The 27,304-nt window shown below is 37.2% G+C and overlaps 1 protein-coding gene across 6 annotated transcripts in view; it reads left to right on the plus strand.

The window, feature by feature from the left end:
* LOC106822896 (oxysterol-binding protein-related protein 1) overlaps positions 1–27,304 on the plus strand; it is a 106,935-nt gene that overhangs the window by 66,626 nt on the left and 13,005 nt on the right. For 3 of the 6 annotated variants that reach the window (XM_014828256.3, XM_014828255.3, XM_044774492.2), the window contains 3 exons: positions 10,917–10,992; positions 25,414–25,548; positions 26,584–26,681. In XM_014828256.3, coding sequence (XP_014683742.1) covers positions 10,917–10,992; positions 25,414–25,548; positions 26,584–26,681 — 309 coding nt within the window. The remainder of the gene's footprint in view (positions 1–10,916; positions 10,993–25,413; positions 25,549–26,583; positions 26,682–27,304) is intronic. The other 3 variants (XM_070513301.1, XM_070513303.1, XM_070513302.1) reach the window with 1 other exon arrangement.

Here is a 27,304-nt window from a genome sequence, read left to right on the forward strand (position 1 = left end):
TGTTTTAGAATCTTAAAGTCAGAAAGCCCCTTTGTGCACACATGCATGTTCTATTTGTGACTATTTGGGAAAATGTGGAAAAATGCATATCGTTTTTAACATGAGTTACAGTAGTACAGTCAGGTGTCATGTAACGACATTTCAGTCAACGACGGACAGCATATACAACGGTGGTCCCATAAGATTAGTACCATATAGCCTAGGTGTATAGTAGAGTATACCATCTAGGTCTGGGTAAGCGCACTCTATGATGTTCATGACGCATTTCTCAGAATGTATCCCAGTCATTAAGCGTTGCATGACTGTACAGTGGCGGCAGAGATGGGGAAGTGGAGTGGCACAAAAGAACAACAGGGGGTGTAAGAGTGCATTAAAAATAAGACCAGCAGGCATGACATGCTCCTTACATAAAGCTACATGTATGTGCGTGCGTACCTGCACATAAAGATATTAGAAAGATGGGTATACTTACATCTATAGACTTGAAGAAGTATCCTTAATATATTATTATTTAGGGAAAAAACAATGTGACCTATAGGGTAATATTTCAATAAAAAAATATATACTTGTGCAAGGAGAAAAGTATGCAAGGGATCTTCCTAGGCTGTCATGTTGGTATTGGAGATAGGAATAGATGACCAACTTGTTATTTATGTGTGGATTGTTTCACTTGATGTAATAATGTGTTATTTTGTAATTTGAAAAATGAACCACATTGGTTTGTTCCCTTTTTTTTTTTTGAGGAAGATTAGCCCTGAGCTAACTGCTGCCAATCCTCCTCTTTTTGCTGAGGAAGACTGGCCCTGAGCTAACATCCGTGCCCATCTTCCTCTACTTTTTATGTGGGATGCCTGCCACAGCATGGCTTGCCAAGCAACACTATGTCCGCACCCGGGATCCGAACCGGCGAACCCTGGGCCACCGAAGTGGAACGTGCACACTTAACTGCTGTGCCACGGGGCCAGCCCATGGTTTCTTCCCATTTAATTTTGTTTACTTTCATTTGGTAAATGCTTGAGAAGAATATTTTTGTTGTTGTATATCTTGTCTTAGTTTTGATATAGAGCTTGAATTTCTAAAACTTTAAGAAGTAGATTACAAAACTTTATGAATTGAGAGATTTACCTTTTTTTCTGGAGTGAGTATTAATAGAATCATGTCTGTAAGGAAAATATTGAAAGATAGCTGTTTAAAGTTTCACGTATAGATTATGGTCATAACATATATAGTCCTCCCAGGTAAATAGATTTGATTTGGTAAATTATACACTAAGCAGAATCAGGAGACCAATGTTAGACTTAGAAAAAGTTATCTGCAATGTAAGTAGTGAATAAAATATTTATAATATAAAAAGAGCTCTTACAAACTGAGAAGCTAATTCAGTCGGCAGATAATATCACCAGTGACTATGAATGTTTTCATCTTAATATGTTTGTACTTGATAAAAAGAATTTTCAGAATTCTTTAAAGCTGATATAAAGGTAAGAAACTAAATCTCCGTTTCTGAGAGACTCTAATTGTTCCGGGCATTACTTTTCTAAGTACAGATCTAGCTGCCAACTAAGGCGAATTGTACAGCCGTGTAACCTGGACTTGGAGGTTTGCCCCAGGTTATGCAGGTAGGCTGTGGCAAGAGCATGCGCTGTGACCCTGATTCCCATCCCACGGTTCTTTATATCCTCCATGGAAAAGACTACCTGCCCAAGTATGATGGTATTTCAGTAGAGTACATACATACATACACAAGACCCAGAAGAGCCCATGTGACCTCATGAATGTAAAGAAGCAAACCTGAAAAGCCTGGAATGGCAGCTAATTCCAGACAAAGCCTAATTTTTCCTACCTTTGTTTTATAATCTTTTTCTACTTTTTTCCAAGAGTCTCTGTGAGTGGTGTTCTTTGTTTAAGCTAGTAATCCGTGATGCAGAAGGTAGGCAGTGGGCCCAGTGCCTAGCAGGTGGTTTGAGAAGATCTGTGTAGTTCACCTGAGTTTGAGAGGCTCTATGAAGCTGAGCCTTGCTTATAGTTTCTGCCATCCAAAATATCTTTTAAAGATTTGGAGGATCATGATCTCCTGAACTTACACAGCTCTTTTCTGAATGAGGGGGATTCCAGCACAGCATTTGTTAGTGACACTTCACAAATTAATTTTGGTTAGTTTGAGATCTGTCTGCAACGTTGTGTAGCAGAGAGTGATGGTGCGATAACAAGCTGAGCCATTTGCATCAGGTAGATAAAACAATTGTGATGAGACGTCTCACTTAAAAACCTGTTATTGTGTTGTTGTGTAGATAGTCATAATGTCATCTGTATGGTTGAAAATAGAGCCAGGACATATCAGTCTCAGTCCCTGGTACAGGGTGTTTTCTCTCTGTGTGAAGAGGAAAAAAAGGAAGCATAGAATTCAGGATAATGACTCTCAGATAAACTCCAAGGGAAGAGAATAGTTGATCTATGCTTTCAGCCTGAAAATTCGGATTGCTGCTCTCCTTTGTTCTTATTTCTGCCTGGAGTAACACCTCCTTCATCAGTATCACTAGGGAATTCTGTTTATTTTCCCCCAGTGTTGGGGGTGAACATTATTTTAAATATAGAAATAGATGCTTTCAGTAGAAATCATTTAAAAAACATTTTAATCTACCTAATTTTTAAAAAAATTTATCCCCTCTGCTTCTTTAAAAAATACTGCAGAAGATTTAGTGTTTTCTTGGTGTTTAGGCTGTGGGCTGTTTTGTTGCTCATTGACTTTAGACTGCAATAACTGAGCAATTTTTTGCTCTTCCCCTATAATCTTAGAGCAATACTATCCTTTTGTTTTCAGAAGTAATCACGGAAATCTGTTATGTCCAGTAGTAGCCACTAGCCACATGTTGTTTTTGAGCACTTGAAATATGGCTAGTGTGACAAACTGAATTTTTAGTCTTATTTAATTTTAATTAAGTTGGAGTTGTAAAAATGAAGCAGTGTAAAACTTCTTTCCAGTAAACATAACTTTATTATTTTGGTAAGACTATATTTCACTTTGTTGAAAAGTTAGTAGCTAAATTGAGGTTTACTCTAAATGTAAAATACACACTGGATTTGGAAGACTAGTATGGGAAAAAAGAGTATAAAATATCTTATTAATATTGTTTATATTAATTACATTGAAATGCTAATATTTTGGACATACTGAGTTAAATAAAATATATTATTAAAATTAATTGATCTTGTTCCTTTTCTTTCCTCCCCAAAATCTCAGTACATAGTTGTGTATTCTAGTTGTAAGTCCCTCTGGTTCTTCTGTTTGAGCCACCACCACAGTGTGACTACTGACAGACAAGTGGTGTGGTTCCATTCCTGAGAACCGAACCCAGACCACTGAACAGGAGTGTGCCAAACTTTAACTGCCATGCCATCAGGGCTGGCTCTTTCTTGTTCCTTTTTACTTTTTTAGTGTAGCTACTACAAAATTTAAAATTATCGCTGAAGCTCTTACTGTAATTCTTTGGCAAGTTTCTTGGCTGTGGCACTACCAACAGTTGGGGCTGGATAATTCTTTGTTGCAGGGGCCTGTCTCGTTCCTGGAACATGTTTAGCAACATTCCTGGCCTGGGTGATCTAGACTAAGTTCCCACCCAGTGTGGAAATGCCTTTCTGGGCCATGACTGAAAGGGATCCTCCAGCCTCGGAAACTCTTCCTTAATAAGAATTTCTTGTCTTCCGTTTTTTGGAATGAATTGTAAGACCGGTCTTTATGTTAGCCATCCTGTATTTTCCACCAGTGGTCCAAGTCCTAATCTCTGAGTAGCACAAAATAAACCAGATTCTTTATGACAGAGACAATGTGTGCTAAAAGGCCTTATAAATTCCAAAGTTCGTTCAACAGATACTTAAACTCCTCTGCGTTAGGGCTCGTCCTGGGCAACAGGGATACAAGCAGTAGATGAAACGTGAGATCTAGGAAGCTTACATACTGTTTTGGGGGATGTACTCAGCAAATACGCAGGAGACCCTACAGCATGTCACATGTTGATCAGTGCTATGGAGAAAAAGCAGTCAGGTGCAGATAGAATGCTGCAGCTGGTGGGGGTGGGGTTATGGGGATGTTATTATCCTTATACCCCTGGCCTCATCCTCTAATAGCCAAAGACCTCTACCATGCCAGTGTTCCCCACACCTCCAGTTTCTGTTCTTCTAGACTACACATTTCCTACACACATTTTCTAGACACTTTGCCTAACCTCTGGTAAGTCCTTCTGAGTGAGAGTGTTAAGGTTCCTTTTAAAAGTGTTATGTGGATCTGAATCCCAGTGCTAGTCTGGCTATTGCGGAGTTACCATTGGGAATGTTCTGGCTAATGTTCTCCTTTTGGCAGCTTGACGTTGCACCTGCCTCTTTGGCAGCCTCATTATGCTGTTGACTTAAGTTGCAGTCAACAACCTTGAGGTCATTTACTATGGCACAATTTCTGCACTTTGTACTTGTCCTCTGGGCCAGCGTTTCTCTTGCTGCTTCTGATCAGTTTATTGCGCACAATATGGTCTGAAGGAGGGTTTGCGTTTGGCTCTGCATGTCCTACGCAAGAAAACAGCATGGGCTTTGTGATAGCCCTTTACCTTTCACAAACCTCTGCTTTCTAATTGTGTTCTAGAATAGATAGTTAATGTTTCAGATAATCTGGCTTCCTCATAAATGAGCAGTTACTATATTTTAATAAAAGACCATAAAAAGTTATGTGCATAAAAGTGACTCTATTCCCAAGTGGGATTCTTGGTTGGCAGTCTTGTGATGATTTCTAAATTGAAATTAAAAATAAAGCTTGGATGTCTCTTATCTTCTGCTTTGTTGCTTCCAAAATATTTCGGCTTTTCTGGCTTTTCTGCTGTTCTTACCTTTTATCAGATTGTAACATATACGTATACATTTAATGTAAACATTTGTTCCCCCTCAGTCAGTTTTCATAAAGCTTATTTCGGCCTCACGACTTCCTAGATTTATGTTACATTTCTGATTGACTGTTTCATAGACAGGAGATGGAAAGTTGAGTTTATATGCATCTCTAAAACTGTGTAATGCATGCAAATGGGAGACAGTGGCAGGGGTTCTATCCCTGGGTCCCACTGTTCATGTCACAGAGACTGGTAGTCTTGGATTGTGGACAGTATGATTTAAATACCATCTGTGGCCACTTACCCGGCAAATTGGTTAGATAACAGATCTGTCAAATGAGCAGTGTGTGTTCCTCAAAAAGAAAAAGAAAAAAGAAGAATGAGGATTTTAAAATATCATTTATTTAAAAAATAAAATTTTAGTAAGTTCTACAATTCAAATTAATTTAGTTTAAGAATAGAGGTTCTTTAGGAGATAAATTTTTTAAATATTTCTTTAATATTTTAGTTACATGGGTATATTTCAAATGGCAGCTGGAAAACCAGCATCCCTTGCTATAATGTAAGGTAACAGAAAAGAATGCACTGTTCTCACGGTGTTTTAGAAAGTTGGTCTGTGCACCCCTTTCTCCTCCTCCTGGTAGCGCTGTTGTGATCTGTGGAAATGGGGTTGACTTCCTACCAGCCAGGGCCTGGCCTCAGGATGTCGGAGCTCAGAAGTGCTGCTCATCCAAGCCACAGACCCTCTGCTGCTGATAGCCACCCTCCTTCTGGCTACTTCCAAACCCCTGCAGAGGCTTTGAAAATACTCTTTCTATAGAGGTTAATCTGTAAGGGGTGTTCCAATATAGGTAGAGTTGCTAAATTTTGCTCACTGTCAGTATCTTTGGGAAAGTAGTAATGTATGATGCAGGGCCTGAGTTTTCCTTTGGCTTTTATAGTTTGTTTGTATTTTCCCATTTAATTTCTTAAAAACCTTAAGCTAAGCTCCATAATGGCATTTTTGTTTACATTATTGAGCAGCTAGAGTAAAATAGGTTATTAAATATCAGAATATGGTAGGAGTGTCATGAACCAAACAACAGGGTCAGATGTGCCGGCACATGAAAGGACAATGTGCTTCTGAGGTGATCCTGAAACAGCTGGACACCGACAGAGGAGGACTGGGAGAATTTGGATCAGAATAATACCGAAGACATAGATAGGGCCAGTCGATCTGCTCTGAAACTTTTCAGTGGCAAAAATAGCAATGAACAAGGATATGACCCCAGGTTGGCCCTATTTTACCGTATTTATGATCGTGCATATTTTTTTCAGTTTTTTGAGAAATAGTTGACATACATCACTATATAAATTTAAGATGTACAGCATGATGGTTTGATTTACATATATTGTGAAATGATTACCACAACAGGTTTAGTTAACATCCATCATCTCATACAGTCACAATAAAAACAAAAGAAAAACTTTTCTCCTTGTCATGAGAACTCTTAGGATCTACTCTCATCAGTTTTCCTATATATCATATAGCAGTGTTAACTGTTGTCGTCATGTGCTACGTTACATTCCTAGTACTTATTCAACTTATAACTGGAAGTTTGCACCTTTTGTCCACCTTCCTCCAATTCCCCCTCCCCCCATCCCTTGACTCTGGTAACCCACAAGTCTCTTTTTCTGTGTTTTGGTGTTTGGGATTTTTAAAAATTGATTCCTCATGTAAGTGAGATCATACAGTATTTCTCTTTCTCTGCCTGACGTATTTTACTTAGCGGAAGGCCTTCAAGGTCCATCCACGTTGTTGCAAATGGTAGAATTTCCTCGTTTTTTATGGCTGAATAATTTTGCATTGTGTGTGTGTGTGTGTATATATATGTGTGTGTATATATGTATATATATATACCACTTTGTATAATTGACATGCAATATTATATTAGTCTCAAGTGTACAACGTAGTGACTCAACATTTGTATATGTGGTGAATGATCCCAGAAGTCTAGTAACCATCTGTCACCATACAAAGTTATTACAATATTATTGACTATATTTCCTATGCTGTACATTATATCCCTGTGACTTATTTTGTAACTGGAAGTTTGCACCTCTTAATCCCCTTCGCATATTTCACCCATCCCTCCACCTGCCTACCTTCTGGTGACCATCAGTTTGTTCTTTGTATCTATGAGTTTGTTTCTGTTTTGTTTTGTTTGTTCATTTTTTTTGTTTTTTAGATTTCACATATAAGTGAAATCATATGGTATTTGTCTTTCTCTGTCTGACTTATTTCACTTAGCATAATACCCTCTAGGTCAATCCATGTTGTCACCAATGGCAAGATGTTTTTGTTATGGCTAAGTAATTGTCCATTTTAGCCAGCCCTGATTGTCTAGTGATTAAGGTTCGGTGCTCTCACTGCCATGGCTTGGGTTTGTTTCCCACTCAAGGAAATACACCACTCATCTGTCACCTGTTGTACTGTGGCAGCTGTGTGTTATTGTGATATTGAAAGCTATGCCACCAGCATTTCAAATACCAGCAGAGTCACCAATAGTGGACAGGTTTCAGTGGAGCTTCGAGACTAAGACAGACTAGGAAGAAGGACCTGGCCACCCACTTCCAAAAAAATTGGCCATGAAAATCCTATAGATAGCAGTGGAACATTGTCTGATACAGTGCCAGAAGGTGAGAGGATGGTGCAAAAAGACTTGGCTGGGTTTTGCTCTGCCTACACAGGGTCACTAGGAGTGAGAATTAACTCCACAGCACTAACAAAAAATATTCCAGTGTGTGTGTGTGTGTGTGTGTGTGTGTGTGTGTGTGTGTGTGTGTGTGTATCACATCGTCTTTATCCATTCATCTATCACTGGACGCTTAGATTGCTTCCATATCTTGGCTGTTCTGAATAATGCCTCAATGAACCTAGGGTTGCATATATCTTTTCGAATTAGAGTTTTTGTTTTCCTTGGATAAATACCCAGAAATGGAATTGCCGGATTGTATGGTATTTCTATTTTTAATTTTTGATTAAAAATTTTAGTGTTTTGCATAGTGGCTGCACCAATTTACACTCCCACCAATAGTGTACAAGGGTTCCCTTTTCTCCATATCCTCGCCGACACTTGTTATTTGTTGTTGTTTTCATAATAGCCTTTCTGACAGGTGTGAGGTGATATCTCATTGTGGTTTTGATTTGCATTTCCCTGATGATTAGTGATGTTGAGCATCTTTTCATTTGTCTGGTGGCCATCCATACATCTTCTTTGGGAAAATGTCTGTTCAGGTCCTCTGCCCATCTTTTAATTCTATTGTTTCTTTGATATTGAGGTGTACAAGTTCTTTATATATTTTGGATGTTAATCTCTTATTGGATATATCATTTGCAAATATCTCCTTCCATTCATTAGGTTCCCTTTTCGGTTTGTTGATGATTTTCTTCACTGTGCAAAAGCTTTTTAGTTTGATGTAGTCCCATTTGTTAATTTTTGTTTTTGTTGCCTCTGCCTGAGGAGACAGATCCAAAAAAATATTGCTAAGACCAATGTCAAAGAACTTACTGCCTATGTTTTCTTCTAGGAGTTTTATGGCTTCAGGTCTTAAGTCTTTAATACATTTTGAGTTTGTTTTTGTATAAGATGTAAGAAAGTGGCCCATTTTCATTCTTTTTCATGTAGCTGTCCAGTTTACCCAACACCATTTGTTAAAGAAACTATCTTTTCCCCCTTGTATATTCTTGCCTCCTTTGTTGTAGATTAATCGACCACATAAATGTGGGTTTATTTCTGGGCTCTATTCCATTCCATTCATCTATGTGTCTGTTTTTGCACCAGTACCATACAGTTTTGATTACTAATGCTTTGTGGTATAGTCTGAAATCAGGGAGCATGATACCTCCAGCTTTGTTCTTTCTCAAGATTGCTTTGACTATTGGGGGTCTTCCATGCAAATTTTAGGATTATTTGCTCTAGGTCTGTGAAAAATGCCATTGATGCAAAATGCCAATGTATTTTGATAGGGATTGCTTTGAATCTGTTAGTATGGACATTTAAAAAAATTTATTTTATTGAGGTCATAATAGTTTATAACATTGTGAAATTTCAGTTGTACATTATTATTTGTCAGTCACTATATATGTGTGCCCCTTTACTCCTTATGCCCACCTCCCAACCCCCTTCCCCTTTGGTAACCACTAATCTGTTCTCTTTGTCCATATATTTGTTTATCTTCCACATGTGAGTGAAATCATATGGTGTTTGTCTTTCTCTGTCTGCTTATTTCATTTAACATAATACCCTCAAGGTCCAGTATGGACATTTTAACAATATTAATTCTTCTGATGTTTTAGCACAGTATGTCTTTCCGTTTATTTGTGTCATCTTCAGTTTCTTTCATCAATGTCTTATAGTTTTCAGAGTACAGGTCTTTCACTTCCTTGGTTAAATTTATTTCTAGGCATTTTATTCTTTTTGGTGGAATTGTAAATGGGATTGTTTTTTAAATTTCTCTTTCAAATTGTTTGTTATTCAGATGTATAGAAACACGGTAGATTTCTGTATATTGAGTTTGTATTCTGCAACTTTACTGAATTTATTTATTAGTTCTAGTATTTTTTTGGTGGAGTCTTTAGGATTTTCTTTATATGGTATCATGTCATCTGCAAATAATCACAGTTTTACTTCCTTCATTCCAATTGGGATGTATTTTCATCCCAAGATAACAATCTTATCTGATTGTTGTGGCTAGGAGTTCCAATACTATATTCAATAAATGTGGCAAGAGTTGGCATCTTTGTGTTGTTTCTGATCTTAGAGGAAATGCTTTCAGCTTTTCACCATTGAGTATGATGTTAGTTGTGGATTTGTCATGTATAGCCTTTGTTCTGTTGAGGTATCTTCCTTCTAGCCTACTTTGTTTAGAGTTTTTATCATAAATAGGTGTTGAATTTTGTCAGATGCTTTTTCTGCATCTATTGAGGTGATCATATGATTTTTATTTTTCGTTTTGTTAATGTGGTGTATCATGTTGATTGATTTGCAGGTATTGAACCATCCTTGCATCCCTGGGATAAATCCCAGTTGATCATGGTGTGTGATCCTTTTCACATATTGTTGAATTTGATTTTGTAATTATTTTTGTTGAGGACATTTACATCTGTGTTCATCTGGGATATTGGCCTGTAATTTTCTTTTTTTAATCTCTTTGTCTGATTTTGGTATCAGGGTAGTGCTGGCCTTATAGAATGAGTTTGGAAGCATTTCTTCCTGTTCGATTTTTTAGAATAGTTTGAGAAAGATAAGTATTAACTCTTCTTTAAATGTTTGGTTGAATTCATCTGTGAAGATGTCCTGGACTTTTGTTTGTTGGAAGTTTTTTTGATTATTGATTCAATTTCATTACTAGTAATCAGTCTTTTCAGATTTTCTATTTCTTCTTGGTTCAGTCTTGGAAGATTGTATGTTTCTAGGAATTTATCTATTTCTTCTAGGTCCAGTTTGTTGACATATAATTGTTTGTAGTAATCTTTTATGATCCTTTGTATTTCTGTGGTGTTGGCTGTTACACCACAACTTCTTTATCCATTTACCCATCAGTGGACACTTACATTGTTTTCATGTCTTGGCTATTATAAATAATGCTGCTGTGAACGTGGGGGTGCAGATATCTTTTCAAGTTAGTGTTTTCGTTTCCTGTAGATATATTCCCATAAGTGGAATTACTGGATCATATGGTAGTTCTATTTTTAATTTTTTGAGGAACCTCCATACGATTTTCCATAGTGGCTATGTCAATTTATAATCCCACCAGCAGTGCACAAGGATTCCCTTTTCTCCACATCCATGCCAACGCTTGTTTTCTGTTGTCTTTTTATGATGACCATTCTGATAAGCATGAGGTGATATCTCACTGTGGTTTTAATTTGCATTTCCCTGATGACTAGTGATGTTGAGCATCTTTTCATGTACCTGTTGCTCTTAATTAATGACAATAACTTTTCCTTCCCAGCATCAAGGGCATTAAAATTAAATCTTTATTTTTCTTTTCTTTTTCCAGAACAAGCTTGCCCTCCCCCATGTTTTCCAGAAATGACTTCAGTATCTGGAGCATCCTCAGAAAATGTATTGGAATGGTAAATTAACTGTCAAATTTATAATATAACATTAAGCTGATAGGTCTTTCACTGCATATCCTTTAGAATGGAATCATAATGTTGGCATAAAAGTGATACACAACAATGTTTATGGAAACTTGAGAATCAGAAATCAGGAAAAGTTTTCTATAGGTTTTCCTGACAGTTTTTGAACCACTCTTTATACCATTTGATATGGCTTTAATGTGACTTCTGTTATTATGCCCTTCATTTATGATATGATGATATAGCTTTATGGTGCAATATCATTATTCAAAATATGTGGCTTTTAAGAACTCATGATAGTTGCTTATCTGCCAGGTATGGTCTAGGTGTAATTTTGCCTTAATCAGGAAGGAAAGTCAAAGTATATTCTTTAGGCATTTGTCAGTCTGGACCATGGCCCCCTGGAGCACCTTCTCCAGCCAGGCTCACTTTGCCCCCCATCCTCCACTTCCTCATAAATACACATTTTGCTTTGCTTTTTTCTGAAAAGAATATAGAGACTTAGATTTCCAAAACTAATGACACCCTTCCTTTGTTTCTCCTGATCTGTTTTGGACAGGATTATGTTACCAAAATGTTGGATTGTACTACATGAAATGAATACTTTACATGACTGGAATTCAATCCTAAGTCTCTTTGTGATTGAAGCTTTTACCAGACAAATTCCCAGTTCAGAATTAATAGTGATACTGGTTCCTTTGCTCCTTATTTCCTTACCCCCATTGAGCTTTTGTTGAAGGAATCTAATCCCGTAATCCCATTGTCCCCTGTTTTCTTCCCCCTCTTCTCTCCCAGGCCTTTAAGGTTTCTCAGCAGGACTCACCCAGAGGTTAGGTCATGGGTATTCCTACTTAATGACTTTGGAAACCAGGGCCAGCACCAGGGTGAGAAAAGCAAGACACCTAGGCACAAAATTTGAGTAGGCATTTGCAACTGGGGCCATCAAATGCGGGCCCTCTGTTTGCTATCTTGGGGTCATAGAATATTAGTGTTGGGTTATTATAAGAGATGAAAAAGGTCTTATATGTTATAAATACTGACTTTTTTAAGTGAAAATGTCATGTCATTCTTTTAAAGATATGCAGTAGAACCAAATACCGTAGAGATTTGAATGCCACCATTGTTCTGTTAAATATGAGAGCAAGCTGTTAAGAGTCAAAAAGTTTATAGTTCCATTTGCTCCTTTAACTCACATTTTTATTTCATATTTTCTATAGAATGTTATCCTAACTTATTTTTTTTAATCTTTAAGGTCTCTTATTGGTTCCTCTACCATACTTTGCTATCACAAAACATACCTATAAAAATTAAAGTTTATATCCTATGACCATAAGACTTTAGTTCCAAAAGTTTCTTTCCATCAAGTTATTCTTACAAATATTAGTATATGAGTGATAAAAATAACAGACATTACAAAATTTGTGAAAATATTAACATAAAAGGTAAAATCTTATTAGTGAAATGGATTTTTTTCAATTGAGTGTAGATATCTGAGAATGAATGTCACCCTCTTGCTAGAATGAGGCAGGATTTTCAGTAACAATTATATGCTTATTTTTTAATAGATTTGAAGATTAAGAAACCTTGCTCACATTAATAGACAGATGGGAGTAGGAGTTTTGTGTTTTTTAATATCTAGCAATATCATTCAGTTCCGTGAGCCCTTCCCAACTATATGCCAAAAATCAGATAATAATACACAGTCACGTGCCATATGACAACATTTTGGTTAGCAGTGGACTGCGTATTCAACGGTGGTCTCATAGGATTAGTACCATATAGCCTAGACACACTAGGCTACACCATCAAGGTTTGTGTAAGTACACTCTGATGTTCACACAGCAACGAAATCATCTATTGACACATTTCTCCAAACTTATCTCCATTGTTAAGTGACACATAACTGTATTATCAAAAATAATTTTTTATGGTCCATAAGCTGACAATTCGATTAGGACCTCCTTCAAGGTTATTGAAAACAAAAATTTGCAAAACTTAACTTGCAAAATGTCTTGTTACCTTCCATTGGAATCACAGATGTCTCAGTCTCTGGGAAATGTACTGGAGAAGCTTTATCAGGGCTCTCAACTCTTGATTCATGTAACTATTTCCTCTCACACACACATATGCCTTGTAATATTGGGAAGGGGTTTGAACTATTTTTCACTGAAACAAACCTTTGCCAATATAATTTTTTTGATGAAGTGCTTTTATTTTACCATGAGCCTTAAAATTTTTCCCTCACAACCAGAGATTTAACTCCTTCATTTGATGCAGAATGCCTGCCACATAGCCATAGGGCCCAACCACAGCCAGGTGCCTCCCAGGTCAACTGACAGGAGTGTGGTGCTGTTTTTGGATTTAGATGAGCATATTAGTATATGTCACTGTGACGACTGTCCCATTCTTGAACTCTAAATGTAAGATAGATATAGATCTAGATAAGATTTGGAGCTTTGTCAAATCTCTGAAATTCTGACTTGAGAGACAGGGGACAGAAGAAGCAAAGTAATTAAACAAAATTTAGCATCTCTACCATCATCTGAAATTAGAACATTCTAACATGGAAAGAAACGGCTGGAAGACCTCATTTGTAATGTCAAGTCTTTCCCTTATCTGAAGAATGGAAAGTCCTGGAACTCTCATGTAGATTAGTAGTGCTTGATTAAAAGAGGCTTCATTGATACCAATACTGTATTTCTAAGCCAGCTTTCATTTGATGGCCTGAAGATTTTTATACTTCAGGGCAAGAATACTGTCCTGTGTTTCAGGTTGATGTGAGATATGTCCTTTTTTTTTTTTTTTTTTAAGTAGCAGAAGTGCAGTTGTAAAAGGAAAAGTGGGAAAAGAGGAACAGTAGTACATCCAATGCAAATACATTCTTTGGCCTCTCAGTTTTTAGGTAAGAATGCATATGGAGGTTGAGCATCTGGAAATCGATTCCCTTAAAGCATCCCTGCCCACTTACCAGCTGGACAGTCTTCAGGTCCCTTCATGTACCTTGAATGAATACAATGTGAAAACTATGATCCAGTCCAAGCTTCCAGCCGTTGCTTCAGTTGTCCTTCCACATTCCCATCTAGCTGATGTCCAACCTTTGGTTAAATGCCTCTAGCAAGAGGGCTCAAACTGCCTCTGAACTCTGAAAATATTCAGCTACTAGACAGAAAGAATAGGAAAAGAATATCTTTCTGTTTATCTTTTACCTCATAGCTTTTCTTGACTTTCTTGACTACCACTGGTTGCACCAAGGTGCGCAGAGTGTGGTTCAGTTCACACACAAACACATACCTCTTTCCTGCTCCATAGTTCCTTCATTTCTGGGTATGTATCCTCTCCTCATTCCGCCGTTGTGTTTCCCCTGGGCTGGTCTCTGATTGCTGAGGAACAGTGACATAACCAACTGTGAACTCAGCAAAAGGTGTGGGGGCAGCAGGCTTTTTTCAAACTTCTTGTTCAGAGTGGTCCCAGGAAGACTGTCTTGTGAGGTCTTAGTGTGACTGTTTTGGGCGTAGTCAATGGTATTCAGATACAAGAACCTCTCATGCAATGCTAAACTCATAGATGGTACACATCTTGTGGAGAGGGAGGGGACTGAGTAGCACAAGATGGGAAAGACCGTTGACCCCCGAGGCCCTTGAACATAAGAAGGGTGAATTTTTACATCCTTGGTGGCTGTGGGAGAGGTGTTGTGGAGGAAGGATCCAGTGCCAATGTCATCTTGCAGAAGGCACATCCAAGGAACAGAGCCAAGACTGCTGCTGACACTTGACTATCAGTGAAGAGCCTAGAGGCTCACTTAGTGCTTGAGTCGTAGGTGAGGACCGTACCCAAAGGCTGGCTGCCTGGGCAAACGAGCAGACAGACTTAGCCTAAGACCTAAGTTGAGTTTCTCTCTGTAACCCAGGTCTTAAATATTTGCAAATTTGGGTGTTATGATGCTAGACATTACATATATAAAATATTTTCCATTTCAGTTGGGATCCAATTGGCCTTCTCTTCGGGTTGTTTATATAGTGCTCAAATGACGAAGCAACCTTCCCTCTTTTTTTCTTCTCAGTTTGTCAGCTGATGAGCAATTGCAATTAAGAGTTTCTTCAGTTTCATCATCGGTTGCTATTAATTTGCATGGATAAATTTAAACTTTGCTTTTAGCTGGGTCACAAGATAGAATTGCCTGGCATAAATATTTAATTTTTCAAGCTGACTGAAGCTCTCAGTGATAAAAGTATTCGAGCTAATGTTTCTTCCTGAAACTTGACCTTCATATTGTGCGTTGTTGCTTTTCCTATTATTGGAATATACCCAGAGCTAATTAGTTGTATACAATATCTGGAGAATCCAATACCAAACTTCATTTTATTGGAGGTAAAAATAGTGTCTCTGTGAATTTCCAAGAGGGAATGAATATAGTTTGCGTCACTGAGTTTTTCATTACATATACAGGGAAGATATGTAGATTTTAACAGTTAAAATAATTGTAAGATTATTTAAAAGTAATACAGACTAATAGAGGCAATAAAGTTGCAGGTCCGTTGCTTTATTTTAAAATAGCTTTTTTACGGCAGTCTGGAATTATGTGTATATATTCTCTCAGGTCTTTTTTCCCCTTCCACTCCCTCCCTGTTATGTGGCCCAGATGTGTGCCATTTCATTTCCTTAAATGCTTACATTCTGAGTTACTAAAAGAAATAGGAAGATATTTAAATTATTCTAGATTACAAAATTGGATTTAAAGAACCTTTTAGAATTTTAGGAGCTTTTCAAGTGAGTAAAAAATAATGTACCCATTGAATTGATGGTAAGACCATGTCCTTCGTGCCTTGGTCTCTGGAGTTTTTTTCACCACCCTTTTTTTCATTGAGTTGCTAACTCATATAAAGTCTAGCTAAGTGGTGTTGAGCAACCAATGGCTAGTAGACACTTGACTGTCCCGTCTTGCCTGTATATTTTCCCAAAGAGATATATGTGAAGAAATGCCAACATACACAGCATTGCTTTAGAGATGAAAAATTAAGTCCCTAGGCCAGGATCCTATCTGATCCACCATAATTAGGGCAGAGCTAAAATGCTCTGTCACCCCCAGCACCTCTCTTATTCCCATAGTGAATGTTTTATAGTCCTTCTAGTATTTTTCAGGAAAAAAAAATCCAGAATCAAACTTAGAGGTAAAATTCTTTATTCCTTTAATGAGTAAATCCTTTAAATTCCTTTAAAGTAAATCTCATCCTGCTGTTGTGCACAACAGAGTAAAATGTAGAAAACGGGAAGAGAGCTGAGCTGGAAACGGCATAGTTTGTGTCACATACTAGTCAAGGGATAGGGCTCGTGTCACCACCCTGTCGTCTTGGGGATTGGATAGGACATCCAGCCAGCAGTGAGAACCTGAGCAGCAGGGACTACAGTGATCCCTCCTGGCTGGGGCGTGAGGGGGAGCAGGTGCTTCTTCCCTCACTCCCTCACCTTTTAAGGCCAGGACTCATAAGCCATGCTGCCATCTAAGTAGCTTTTCTACAGCTTGGCTGCCCAGGTGACAGGGTGAAGTATCCCAGCCTCTGAAGCCTCCTCACTCTATGCAACCTTGGAGGACCTGGAGCTCTGGGATGTATTATTAGTAATAATGATAATAGCTACACTTATTGCTTGCTTAGCATATGCCTGGCACTATTGTAAGTGTTTTCTATGAATTAATTAATCTAATCTTTACAAGCCCTGTGAGGTTCGTAATGAAATCCCTACTTTGGGGAGAGGTGAGGAACTCATGGCGACACAAGCAATGGGTGGCAACTGGTTTTTGATCTCAGAGCCCATTATTATTTTTTCCTTTTTAAAAAATTGTGGTAAAGTACACATGACATAAAGTTTACCATCTTAACCATCTTTAAGTGTACAGTTCATGGCTGAGTACATTTTCATTGTTGAGCTGCCATCACCACCATCCACCCTCAGAACTCTTTTCATCTTGCGGAACCGACACTCTGTAGCTGTTAAACACTATCCCCCCCATCCCCCCTCCCCAGCCCCTGGCAACCACCATTCCACTTTGTGTTCAGAACTCATTGTTTTAACCACAACTCTTTACTCTACCTAGAACTTAGGACTGGACGAATCTGAGCATATTTTTTTGTTCCGCTTTTTCCGTCATGCCAGTTACACACTTACGTTATGCTAATCATAAAATGTACAAGAGAAAAAGCAAAGTATATGTTGTAAGGTGGTCCATTTTCTGTGGTGCAAGGTTATTAGTTTCCCCATTCTTTTCTTTTGCCAGGCTGAAAGTGTTAGGATTTGACATAATATCTCTTGTTTTACTACTGATTAGAAGAGCAATGTATGTTTGTTTTAGGAAATTTGGAATAAGGAAGACAATTAAGATTACCTATAGTACCAACTCTTAGAGAAAACAACTGTTAACCTTTTAGTGCTGTAACCTTCCAATATTTGTTTCCCTGTCTATAAAAGATATTTTACAAAATTAGAGTATTTTTTAACATGTCGCTTTGTAGCCTACTGTTTTACTTGACATTTCGCCATGTGAACTGTTGCACGTCATTAAACAAGACGGTTTTGACTTCAAGGAGCTTGTATTCCAGTGAAGGAGGTGGGAAAATGCAGTAGGTTGTGATAAATTTCCAAAGAGGAAGAAACTCAGGGGGCAGTGGGAATATATAGGAGCCTGTGGGGCAGGGGCCACCTGCAATGTGCTCTTCTTCCCTGAGGTGATGAGGATACAGGTGGAGTACGAAGTATTATCCCTCCCTCTGGGAATTATATTACTGTATGGTTAGCAAGATAAGCTGGTTAGCACCCATGACATAACAGCAGGTAATATCATCTAATACATGATGAAATGCTAACTGGTGAGCAGGAGCTTCTGGTACTCCAAGAGTTGGAAGAGGTGAGAAATCAGTGAGTGCTAGAATAGTTGAGGAGGAGAGACTTGAACTGGGCCTTGAATTAAGGGTAGGAAGTACAAGAGTTAAGAGAGCAAGGCATTCCAGGTCAGGAGCGCCTGTAACAAGGTTTTTAATCCAGTGCCTAAGACAGTGCCTGGCACCTACCAGCTGCTCAGTCAAATTTTTTTTAAAAAACACTCTGAAATAGTTTTATCTCTACATGCATATTCCATACCACAAGATTGCTTGGTTGTTTTGTTTGGGTTTTTTCTTTCGAGGTATAATTGACAAAATTATAAGATATTTAAAGTATACACCAAAATGATTGGAGATATGTATACATGGTGAAGGGATTCCCCTGATCAAGTTAATTAACATATCCATCACTTCACATATTTTTCTTTTCTTTTTGGTGAGAACATTTAAGTTCTACTCTCAACAAATTTCAGCTATACAATACAGCGTTGTCAACTGTAGTCACCAGATTATACATTAGATCCCCAGACCTTATTCATCTCACAACTGAAAGTTTGTACCATTTTACCAAACTCTCCCTGTTTTCCCCACCCCTCAGCCCCTGGCAACCACCTTTCTACTCTGTTTCTATGAGTTTGACTATTTTTTAAGGCTCCACATATAAGTGATACCATGAAGTATTTGTCTTCCTAAGCTTGTTTCGCTTAGCATAATGCCCTCCACTTTCATTCATATTGTCACAAGTGGCAGGATTTGCTTTTTTTTTAAGACCAAATAATATTCCACTGTATGTATGTGTGTATATATGTATATATGACATTTTCTTGATCCATCCCTCCATTGATGGACACTTAAGTTGTTTCCGTACCTTGGCTATTGTGAAAAATACTGCAGTGAACATGAGAGTACAAGTATCTCTTGAGGTAACGGTTTCATTTCCTTTGGATATACCTGAAACTGGGGTTACTGGATCATTTGGTAGTTGTATTTTTAATTTCTTGAGAAATGTCTATACTGTTTTCCATAGTGGCTGTACCAATTCCCACTAATAGTGCACAAGGGTTCCCTTTTCTCCACATCCTTGCCAGCATTTATCTCTTGTCTTTTTGAGAAAAGCTATCCTAACAGGTGTGAGGTGATACCTCATTGTGGTTTTGATTTGCATTTCCCTGATAATTAGTGATGTTGAGCACCTTTTCATGTACCTCTATATATATTGTCTTTGGGAAAATGTCTATTCAGTTCCTCTCCCCATTTTTTAATCAGATTGTTTGTTTTTCTGCTGTCGAGTTGTGTGAGTTCTTTATTTTTTTGAATATTAACCTTTTATCAAATATATGATTTGCAAATATTGTTTCACTTTGTTGATGGTTTCCTTTGCTGTGCAGAAGCTTTTTGTTTGATGTAGTCTCACTTGTTTACTTTTGCTTTTATTGCCTTTGCTTTTGGTCTCAAATCTAAAAAATCATCAGCAAGACCAATGTCAAGCATCTTACCCACTGTGTTTTCTTCTAGTAGTTTTATAGTTTCAATTCTTACATTAAAGTCTTTAAATCCACTTTGAGTTGATTTTTGTGTATGCTATAAGGTAGGGGTCCAGTTTCCTTCTTTTGCATATGGCTGTCCAGTTTTCCTAGCACTATTTATTGAAGAGACTATCTTTTCCCCATTGTATATTATTTGTTCCTTTGTCAAAAATCAATTGATTGGGCCAGCCCCATGGCCTAGTGGTGAAGTTCAGTGCACTCCACTTTGGTGGCCCAAGTTCAGTTCCTGAGTATGGACCTACATCGCTTCTTGGCAGCTGTGCTGTGGTGGTGACCCACATACAAAATAGAGGAAGATTGGCACAGGTATTAGCTCAGGGCAAATCTGCCTCATACATGCAGAAAAATCTATTGACCATTTATCCACAGGTTTCTTTCTGTGCTCTCTATTGTATTTCATTCATCTATGTGTCTTCTTATGCCAATACTATAGTGTTTTAACTGCTGTAGCGTTGTAATATAGTATGAAATCAGGGAGCATGACGCCTACAACTTTGTTCTTTTTTCTCCAGATTACTTAGTTACTTGTACTCTTTTGTGGTTCCGTACAAATTTTAGGAGTGTTTTTTCTAGTCAAAAATGCCATTGATATTTTGATAGGGATTGCATTGAATCTGTAGATTGCTTTGGATAGTACGGACATTTTAATAATGTTAATTTTTCCAATTCATGAGCACAGAATATCTTTCCATATATTTCTGTCTTTTGCAATTTCTTTCACTAATATCTCATAGTTTTCAGTGTTTAGATCTTTCACCTCCTTGGTTAAATTTAGCCATAAGTATTTTATTCTTGTTGATGCTATTGTAAATAGGATTGTTTTCTTAATTTCTCTTTCTGAGTTTGTTGTTGGTGTATAGAAATGCAACTGATTTTTTTTTTTAAGATTTTATTTTTCCGTTTTCTCCCCAAAGCCCCCCCGTACATAGTTGTATATTTTTTAGTTGTGGATCCTTCTAGTTGTGGCATGTGGGATGCTGCCTCAGCCTGGCTTGATGAGTCGTGTCATGTCTGCACCCAGGATCCAAACCAGTGAAACCCTGGGCCGCTGCAGTGGAGCATGTGAACTTAATCACTTGGCCACAGGGCTGGCCCCACAACTGATTTTTATATATTGATTTTTGTATCCTGCAACTTTACTGAATTTAGTTCAAACAGTGTTTTGGTTTAGTCTTTAGAGTTTTCTATATATATATATACATAAAATATCATGTCATCTGCAAATAGAAACAATTATACTTCTTTCTTTCTGATTTGGATGCCTTTTATTTATTTTTCTTGCCTAACTAACTAGGCAAGAACTTCCATACTATGTTGAATAAAATTGGTGAGAGTGGGGATTGTCGTGTTCTGGATCTTAGAGGAGTTGCTTTCAACTTTTCACCATTGAGTATGTTAGCTGTGGGCTTGTCATATTTGGCTTTTATTATGTTGAGGTACATTCCCTCTATATGCAGTTTGTTGAGAGTTTTTATCTTGAAAAGATGTTAAATTTTGTCCAGTGCTTTTTCTGCATCTATTGAGATGATCTTACGATTTTTTATCCTTCATTTGTTAATGTGGTGTATCACATTGATTGATTTGTGAGTGTTGAACCATCCTTGCATCCCTGGAATAAATCCCGCTTGATCATGATTTATGATCCTTTTAATGTACTGTTGAATTGGTTTGCCAGTATTTTGTTGAGGATTTTTACAACTATGTTCATCAGGGATATTGGCCTATAATTTTCTTTTCTTGTGGTATCCTTGTCTGATTTTGGTATTAGGGTAATGCTGGCCTAGTAAAATAAATTTGGAAGTGTTCCTTCCTTTTCTGTTTTTTGGAAGATTTTGAGGAAGATAGGTATTAATTGTTCTTTAAATGTCTGGCAGAGTTCACCAGTGAAGTCATCTGATCTTGGACTTTTGTTTGTTGGGAGATTTTTTACTACTGCTTCAATTTCCTTACTAGTAACTGGTCCATTCACACTTTCTACTTCTTCATGATCCAGTCTTGGTAGGTTGTATATTTCTAGGAATTTATCTGTTTCTTCTAGGTTGTCCAATTTGTTGGCATGTAATTATTCATAGTAGTCTCTTATGATCCTTTGTACTCATGTGGTCTCAGTTGTAAAGCTTCCTCTTTCGTTTATAATTTTATTTATTTGAGCCATCTTGCTCTTTTTTCCTTGGTGAGTCTAGCTGAAGGTTTCTCTGATGTGTTTATCTTTTCAGAAAACCAGCGCTTAGTTTCGTTGATCTTTTCTGTTGTCTTTTTAGTCTCTATTTCATTTATTTCTACTCTGAGCTTTGTTATTTCCTTCCTTCTACTAATTTTGGGTTTAGTTTGTTCTTCTATTTTGTTGAGGTGTAAACTTAGGCTGTTTATTTGAGATCTTTCTTGTTTCTTAATGTAGGTATTTATTGCTGTGAACGTCCTCTTGGAACTGCTTTTGCTGCATCCCATAAGTTTTGGTATATTTCCATTTTCTCTTGTCTCACGATAGTTTTTGATTGTTATTTTGATTTCTTTTACCTGTTGGTTGTTCAGTAGCATGTTGTTTAATCTCCATGTATTGTGAATTTTCCAGTTTTATTATAATTTATTCTAATTTCATATCATTTTGGTTGGAAAAGATGCTTGATATGGTTTCAGTCTTCTTTTTTTTTTTAAAGATTTTATTTTTTTCTTTTTCTCCCCAAAGCCCCCCAGTACATAGTTGTGTATTTTTTAGTTGTGGGTCCTTCTAGTTGTGGCATGTGGGATGCTACCTCAGCATGGCTTGATGAGTGGTGCCATGTCCACGCCCAGGATTCGAACCGGTGAAACCCTGGGCTGCCGAAGCGGAGTGTGCAAACTTAACCACTCAGCCACAGGGCCAGCCCCAGTTTCAGTCTTCTTAAATTAAGACTTGTTTTGTGACCTAAATTATGATCTATCCTGGAGAATGTTCCATGTGCACTTGAGAAGAATGTGTGTATTCTGCTGCTATTGGATGGGATGTTCTGTATATGTCTCTTGGGTCTGTCTAGTTTAATGTGTCCTTTAAGTCTCGTGTTTTCTTACTGATTTTCTGTCTAGGTGATCTATCCATTGTTGAAAGTAGGGTATTGAGGTCCCCTACTATTATTGTATTGCTGTCTACTTCTCCCTTCAGATTTGTTAATACTTGCTCTGTATATTTAGATGCTCCTGTGTTGGGTGCATAAATATTTATAATTGTTATATCTTCTGATGAATTGATCCCTTTATCATTACATGATGATCCTCTTGTGTCTTGTTACGGTCTTTGGCTTAAAGTCCGTTTTGTCTGATGTAAGTATAGCTACTCCTGCTTGCTTTTGGTTTCCATTTGCTTGAAATACCTTTTTCCATTCTTTCACTTTCAGTCTATGTGTGTCCTTAAAGCTGAAGCAAGTCTCTTATAGGCAGCATATACTTGGGTCTTGTTTTTTCACTCTGTTCAGCCACTCCATGTCTTTTGATTGGAGAATTTAGTTCGTTTACATTTAAATAATTACTGATAAGTGAGGACTTACTATTGACATTTTTTAAGTTATTTGCTTTTGTTTTGCAATTCATTGGTTCCTTTGTTCCTCTCTTACTTTCTTCCTTTGTGATTTATGATTTTCTGTAGTAGTGTGCTTGATACCTTTCTCTTTATGTATCTACTATAGGTTTTTGCTTTTGTTTTATAAGACTTAAAACATCTTCTATTTAGAACAGTGTATTTTAAGCTGATAACAGCTTAACTTTAAATGCATACAGAAGCTCTGTGTTTTTATACTCCCCCCCATTTTATGTTTTTGATGTCACAATTTACATCTTTTTTCATTGTATATCTGTTAAGAAAGTATTGTTGTTACAGTCATTTTGAATACTTTTGTTTTTTAGTTTCATGCGAGAGTTATAAGTGATTTACCCACCACCATTATAATTTTAGAGTATTCTTCAATTAAATATTTATGTAAGGAAAGAGTGTACACATCTAAATGAAGATTGGAAGGAGTGCCGCTCCGTTTGATGTTAAAAGATCTGACTCTCATGCAGTATTGGTGGGAATACAAATTGGTAAAGCCTTTTTGGAAGACATTTAGCTTGGTAACAGCTATAAAAATTTTAAATGACTGTACCTTTGACTCAGGAATTCCACTTAGAGAAATCTACTTTAAAGCCATATTTACCCATGTTTTAAAAGATATATGATTAAATAGTGCATGGTATATCTATATATAGACTTTTTTTTTTTAATTTAACAAACACTCATAGCATTTACTAATATGCCCAGAACTGGTCTAAGTGTTTTGCAAATATTAGTCTTATAACGATGCCTTGTGGTAGATACTACTGTAGTGCCGTGTTATTGATGAGGAAACTGGCAGAGTTTAACTTGGCCATAGTCACACAGCTAGCAAATGAGAAAGCCAGCAGTGGAATGCAGTCCGGTTCTGTGGTCTTACCATTACACCATCCAGTGATTACAAAGAACTTGACACACTCATTGGTGTACCTTATATGTGCGTAAGACCACCAGAGAAGAGTAAAAATGGAAAAAGCAAGTCATGGGTCAATACATAGAGTGGATCCCATGTGTTTAAAAGAAACAACAACAATAAGATATATGTGTATACACACTTGGTAGAAATACACAGCAATGTATCCCAAAATGCTGATGGTGCTTTGCCTCTGGGGAGAGGAGCATTTTCATGTTTTTACTTCTGTATTATTAAATTTTATACTGAGAGTTATATATTCCTCTATTAGTTTTTTAAAAAAGAAAAATATCCAATGAAGATGCTTCTAGGTAGAAGAAAGAGAGCCTGGGACATCTCATTTAAGACAAGTTTTGGTAGTTCTATTTTCTTGACTTGGCCCCATTAGTGAATTTTTGGATTTAATGAGATGTTCGGGTATATGTAGTTGAGGCTTCTTTTCTTTATCTCTTTATAGTTCCTATTCTCCCTTGTCTCCTCAGTGAGGCAGCAATAAACCTACCATTCTTTTAATTAGATTGAGCTGCTCTATGTCTGTTTGTGTTCTGCAATATTTTATGGTAATGAATGAGCTTATTTTTTTTAATGCACACCAGTTGTACTTTTGTGAAGATTACATTATTTTTACTTGTGAAGATTGGTAAGAATTTGGATGTTTAGGGAAAAAAGTTGGAGCTAAGATAGGTGGTATTCAACCTTAATGGCACCTTGAGACCATTCACCTGACCATTGACTTTAGTCAGTGGGCTTCATGAAAGACCTGATTCCCAAGGGAAAGGTAGATAATGGTAGGTAGAAAGTTGGGAAGATGATCAGAACATTCCAGAGAATACCAATATAAGTTTGTTACCTAATGAAATTTTTCAAGGGCCTCATGCTTTTCTTTGCTGACAGCATGTGGTAGACAGAGTGAAAAGGTTGCAACTCAGGCCAGAGGCCCCTGCCCCATCATTAAATTATTTTTGGAAGTCTACTGTGGTTGTGTCACTCTGGCAAACAATTTAAAACCTATTCTGTGAAATACACAATAGCTTTCTAATACCCTAGTCCACAATTTATAGTAGATTGGTATGCTCAGAAAACCTCAATGTTATCAGTTAAAAACAGTCTGAAATTTCTTTTGGAAAATTATTCACAAAAGTGATATATGTGATTGATCCTTAGCCCACTGTGAAGATTTTTGCTTTTTGTGTCCTCATCACCTTTATATCCTGTTTTCTAATTCTGGTCTAAGGCAAACTTATTAATAGTCATCATCTCATGCTCACCGCTAGATTGTAAGCTGCTTGAAGCCAAGGAGGATATTTGGGTAGCCTTGGTATTTACTTCAAGACCTAGAACAATATACTTCATATTGTTAGGTGCTATGGAAAGATTTGTGAAATTGAATCGAAAGTAGTTGAATTTCATGGGTTCTTACTTTCTGTTACTTCCTTTCCCGGAACCAGTTATGTACACATAGCAGCAGATACGTTTGCTGTCTATATTGGATATCACAGTTTCCATTTTCTCGTTAAATAGGAACTATCCAAGATCACAATGCCAGTTATATTTAATGAGCCTTTGAGCTTCCTACAGCGACTCACTGAATATATGGAGCATACATACCTCATCCACAAGGCCAGTTCATTTTCTGATCCTGTGGAAAGGATGCAGGTATGTGTCAAGAAAGCCCTGAAAGAGGTTTGAGTCTTAGAGACTTCTCTGCTACCACTCCCACCCCCCACCCCAAACACACCTACACAGAATTAGTGTTATGTCTAATATGAGGTTGGGAAATGTTATTGAAACGTGGCATGTTTGGAGTGTCCTCTGCATTCCTTCCCCCTGCCACCCTCTCGTCAGAGTTCTGCCATAGTAGAAAGACCAACGGAAATGGCAAGAGAAGCAGGAGGTGAGCCATAATCAAACCTAGATATTGCTGAGCTGTTTCTGAGTCTTCATTTTAGAAAGCAGCATTGTGTTAGAGGGAAAAATCCTTCCTTTTTCCTTTCAGACTTGCTCAGGGTGTTTCCAAAAAGAAATGAACACACACATACACACATAAATATGTTTATGCTTATGTGTGTATATTTGAATATACAAACACTGCCATAGGTTAAAACAAAAGACAACAAGGAATTGCACTTTTTCATTTTCTTTTGAATAGAAGATGTTTATGTGATGTATTTGGATGGACTAGATACAGGCAGAGTATAATAGATACATTGTTCTCCTTCAGACAAAGCCAGAGCATTCTAAAGGGAATCTTCCTGTTTTTTTCATTTATATAAATCAGCTTTTCCCAGTCTCATTGGACTTGATACCAGTTTTAGTTTTTTCTCTTCTCCCCATCCTAAAAATGTTGTACGTTTTAGAAATTTTAAAGGAATTAGAAGTAATTTTGTGTTTGAGAGGTTTTTTAAAGTCCTTGAGAGAATTTGTAGCACTCTTTAGAATGTTGTAAAAACCATGGTGAGAATGACACTAGAGGAAGAGACTCAGAGTAATTTTCATTCTGAATATCCATATTTGCATATAAAGTTGCTAGAGCCATATTAAAAATCCAAAGTCATAATTTAATAGACCTATTTAAAAAGTAATCAGTCCTCAAAATAATTTTGTAAATTAGAGTCTTCAGCAGAATTTCAGTTCCTGAGAGAATGAGGAGCAAGCAAGGCTAATTTTAACTTCTAATGCTTTGTCCCACAGTGTGTAGCTGCATTCGCTGTATCGGCGGTTGCTTCTCAGTGGGAACGCACTGGAAAGCCTTTCAACCCCCTTCTAGGAGAGACTTACGAATTAGTTCGGTAAGATATTTCGCTATATTCCAGATCGTTAGTTGAACTTGCATGATTTATATAGCCTTTAAAATGAAGAGAAAAATATATATATATTTTGAGCATCACCACTAACAATTTTCTATAACTGGAGCAAGTTAATCTATTTGATGTTTGTTTCTATAATACTTATTTTAGAGACTATGTCAAAAATATTGAAACATACAGAAAATGTACCATTATAAAAAGTAATTACGAGGATTTCAGTATTCCTGATCATATGGGATTTATGACTGTCCTGTTCTCCTTATGTAGATTGTAAGACATTATTGGGACTTAGAAGCGTATGAAATGTGTTAGCATAAATTTATACTGTTGGCATAAAGGCAGTGCAGGCATCTACAAGTGCAGTTCTCTTTGCCTGTTGTAGCCTGCTTCTTGTTTACGTACAATTGGGGAATTCATGTGGCTTTATTTTTTCTGAATCTTTCTCTTCTTCTCTGTACAAGTTTTGATCTCATTTATTCTGTAGATGTTTGGAAGTGGACACACTAGATTCTCTATCTTAATACAAATGGAATGATAATTTTTAAATTTATGTGGCTAATATTACCAGTTTGTTTAAATCAGCCAAATTCATGTGGGTGTTCTTT

Source organism: Equus asinus, chromosome 7, assembly GCF_041296235.1.
Source record: "Equus asinus isolate D_3611 breed Donkey chromosome 7, EquAss-T2T_v2, whole genome shotgun sequence".
Taxonomy (NCBI): Eukaryota; Metazoa; Chordata; class Mammalia; order Perissodactyla; family Equidae; genus Equus; species Equus asinus.